General features: G+C 57.7%; 1 protein-coding gene across 1 annotated transcript; it reads right to left on the reverse strand.

Annotated features, from left to right (window-relative positions):
* Positions 1–781: 781 nt before the first annotated feature.
* Positions 782–1825, reverse strand: TMEM30B (transmembrane protein 30B). Its single transcript, XM_056862337.1, has one exon. The coding sequence runs from the start codon at positions 1823–1825 to the stop codon at positions 782–784; it is 1044 nt and encodes a 347-aa protein (XP_056718315.1).
* Between the last annotated feature and the right edge of the window lie 538 nt (positions 1826–2363).

Here is a 2363-nt window from a genome sequence, read left to right on the forward strand (position 1 = left end):
GTCAATGAATTATTGCTTTCAAAGGAATAGCGTTTTACAGTAAAAAGGGTGTTGCAAAAAACATTATCAAGGCAGCAGATCTGTAGGAAACTGGTATGAAATAACAGATTCCTTAAAGCGCTATAAAGTCTATCCATAAGAATTTTCATCTTGGAAGCGATGCTTAGGAATGCAAGTCTAGGTGCCAAACAGTGCAATCCTAAGAACACTTTCCTGGGAGTAAGCTCCCCTGAATAGAGCTGAGTAAGATTCTGAGTAGACCTGTTTAGTAGACCTCTCAATGTCTATTAAGCAGTGTATCAATGCTTTCTTCCTAAGACAATCTGTTGTTTGGCCAGTGTTGTGGAGGACATTTGTCTTCAAGGTTTCAACCAGATAAGAGGCTCCCCTGCTCTTAATTAAGGCATAAATTCATTTAAAACATCCCTATAAGAACCCCCCCCAAAAGCCACCATCCAATATGGCTCACATCAATCACATGGAACCCCATCTGCCCAACAGCCTAGATCTGTGCCCCATTCATCATTCCTAAATCTTAAAGTAATTTCCGAATTATCTGCATAAGCGCGGAATCCCGGGGAGGTGATCAACACAAAAAACACCAATCCTATCTATGTTGACTCAGAAGTAAGTCCCACTGATTCCTGACCTGTGCGTACAGGACTTCAGCTCTAGCTACAAACTAGGCTTAATTCTGCTAACACATGATAGGAAGAACACTGGCCTGTCCAGTTCATGAGGGACTCTCCCCAAACCCCGGGGCTTTTCATTGCTCTGTTTACTAATCTGCCTTGTTGAGATGTTGGTATTTTATATGCACTGCCAGCAAGACAAAGCCAGTGAGGATGCAGGCCGAGCCGAAAACCAGGAAAGTGATGCCCAAGAAAGGATTTTTGCCCCCCATCCAGGAAAGGGTGCTAAGGATGACCTTCTTCCTGCCACCGAAAGATAGGACGGGGTAATTGTAGGCGATGTTGAGGGAGTAGTTGCCCCGGGGCAGCTCCTTGGTGAAATTGCCCAGCCGAATGCGGGAATAGAGCTTGCGGAAGGTGGGCAGGGCGGCGGTCCTCATCCAGATGATGAAGTCTTCGTTGACGAAGCCCGTGTCGTTGAGGGTGCCGTTGTCCAACTGGTAGGCCGCGAGAGGCCAATTAGGGGGCCTCGCGGTGCCTGCGAAGGCCAGCGCCAAGCTCCCATTGATGGGTTCGGGGTTGCGAAACTTGACGTTGGTGTCCGTCCACCAGGAGATGCCCCTCTTGTCCAGGGGCACCTTCGCTTCGGTGCCATTGTTGAGCACGTAGTAGAGCTCAAAGGTGTCGTTGAACAAGCTGTTGGCCACCGAGCCGCAGGGCGCGATCGGCGTGCCGTTGGAGTACTTCTGGTAGGGCCGGCACTCCTCGGAAGGGCTGCGGAGGGCCCCGGCCACCCCGCTGAGCTGCTGGTTGTCCCGGGAGACGCTGTAGCGCCGGTTGTTCTGGTAGTAATGGGAGAGCTGGTAGTAGAGGCAGACGGGGGCCGGGAAGTCTTGGTCCAGGGAGAAGCGCAGCTGGCAGGCGCAGCCGGGGGGACGCCGGGCCCCGCGGCTCAGGTTGGCACAGCGGGCGCACGGGGAGTGGCCCAGGCCGGTGTAGTCCAGCTCCAGCTCGCGGATGGTGGCCGAGGAGAAGTGGAGGCCCAGGCCCAGCGCCACGAAGGCGGCGCCCAGGCCGAAGAAGAGGGGCAGCACCGTGCCCGCCGACAGCAGGGGCTGCCAGGCCGGCAGGCGCTGCTGCGTGAAGGCCGTGTTGTCCGGCCGGTGGTGGGCAGCGGGCAGGGAGGAGGCCATGGGGGGGCGTGCGACCCTCCTCTGCGGCTTGCCCTGCGGGCAAGGGGCCTGGCCGGCGAGGGAGGGATGGGGGGGGGGGCCGAGGCGCGCCGCACCTGGCCAGGTAGGCGGCTTGGACGGATGGAGCGAGGAAGCAGCCTTTCCCCCTCCGGGGCTCCGCCCAGGTGCCTGCGCGCGCCGGCGGAGCGGTGCCTGCCCACCTGGCCGGGGAGAGGGCGTGGCTCTTCCGCATCCCTGGCTCAGGTAAGGAGGCGCGGGGCGGCGCGGCGCGCTTCTTGCGCTTCGGCTCAGAGAAGCGGCCCGGGCAGGATGCGATCGCCGCTTTTATGCAGGGAAGGTTTTGCCTTGGATTTGCCACTCTTTAGACGCCCTTTCCCCCCCCCCCCCCATCCCTATTCTCAAAACTCAACAATAAGCCCCCCTGCAGAGTTTTGCGAATTCGGATGGGGGAAACGGGCATCTGCAGAGGGGTTTAACAGCGTGGCCAGTTTGTCTCACCTTTGGGCCGTCCAAGTCGCGAGTTCCCGTGCTCCGCGCG

This window comes from Euleptes europaea, chromosome 17 (assembly GCF_029931775.1).
Source record: "Euleptes europaea isolate rEulEur1 chromosome 17, rEulEur1.hap1, whole genome shotgun sequence".
Taxonomy (NCBI): Eukaryota; Metazoa; Chordata; class Lepidosauria; order Squamata; family Sphaerodactylidae; genus Euleptes; species Euleptes europaea.

Bases quoted from the DNA above. Each gene is read 5' to 3' on its own strand.
- TMEM30B (XM_056862337.1), bottom strand. From the start codon at position 1,825: ATGGCCTCCTCCCTGCCCGCTGCCCACCACCGGCCGGACAACACGGCC.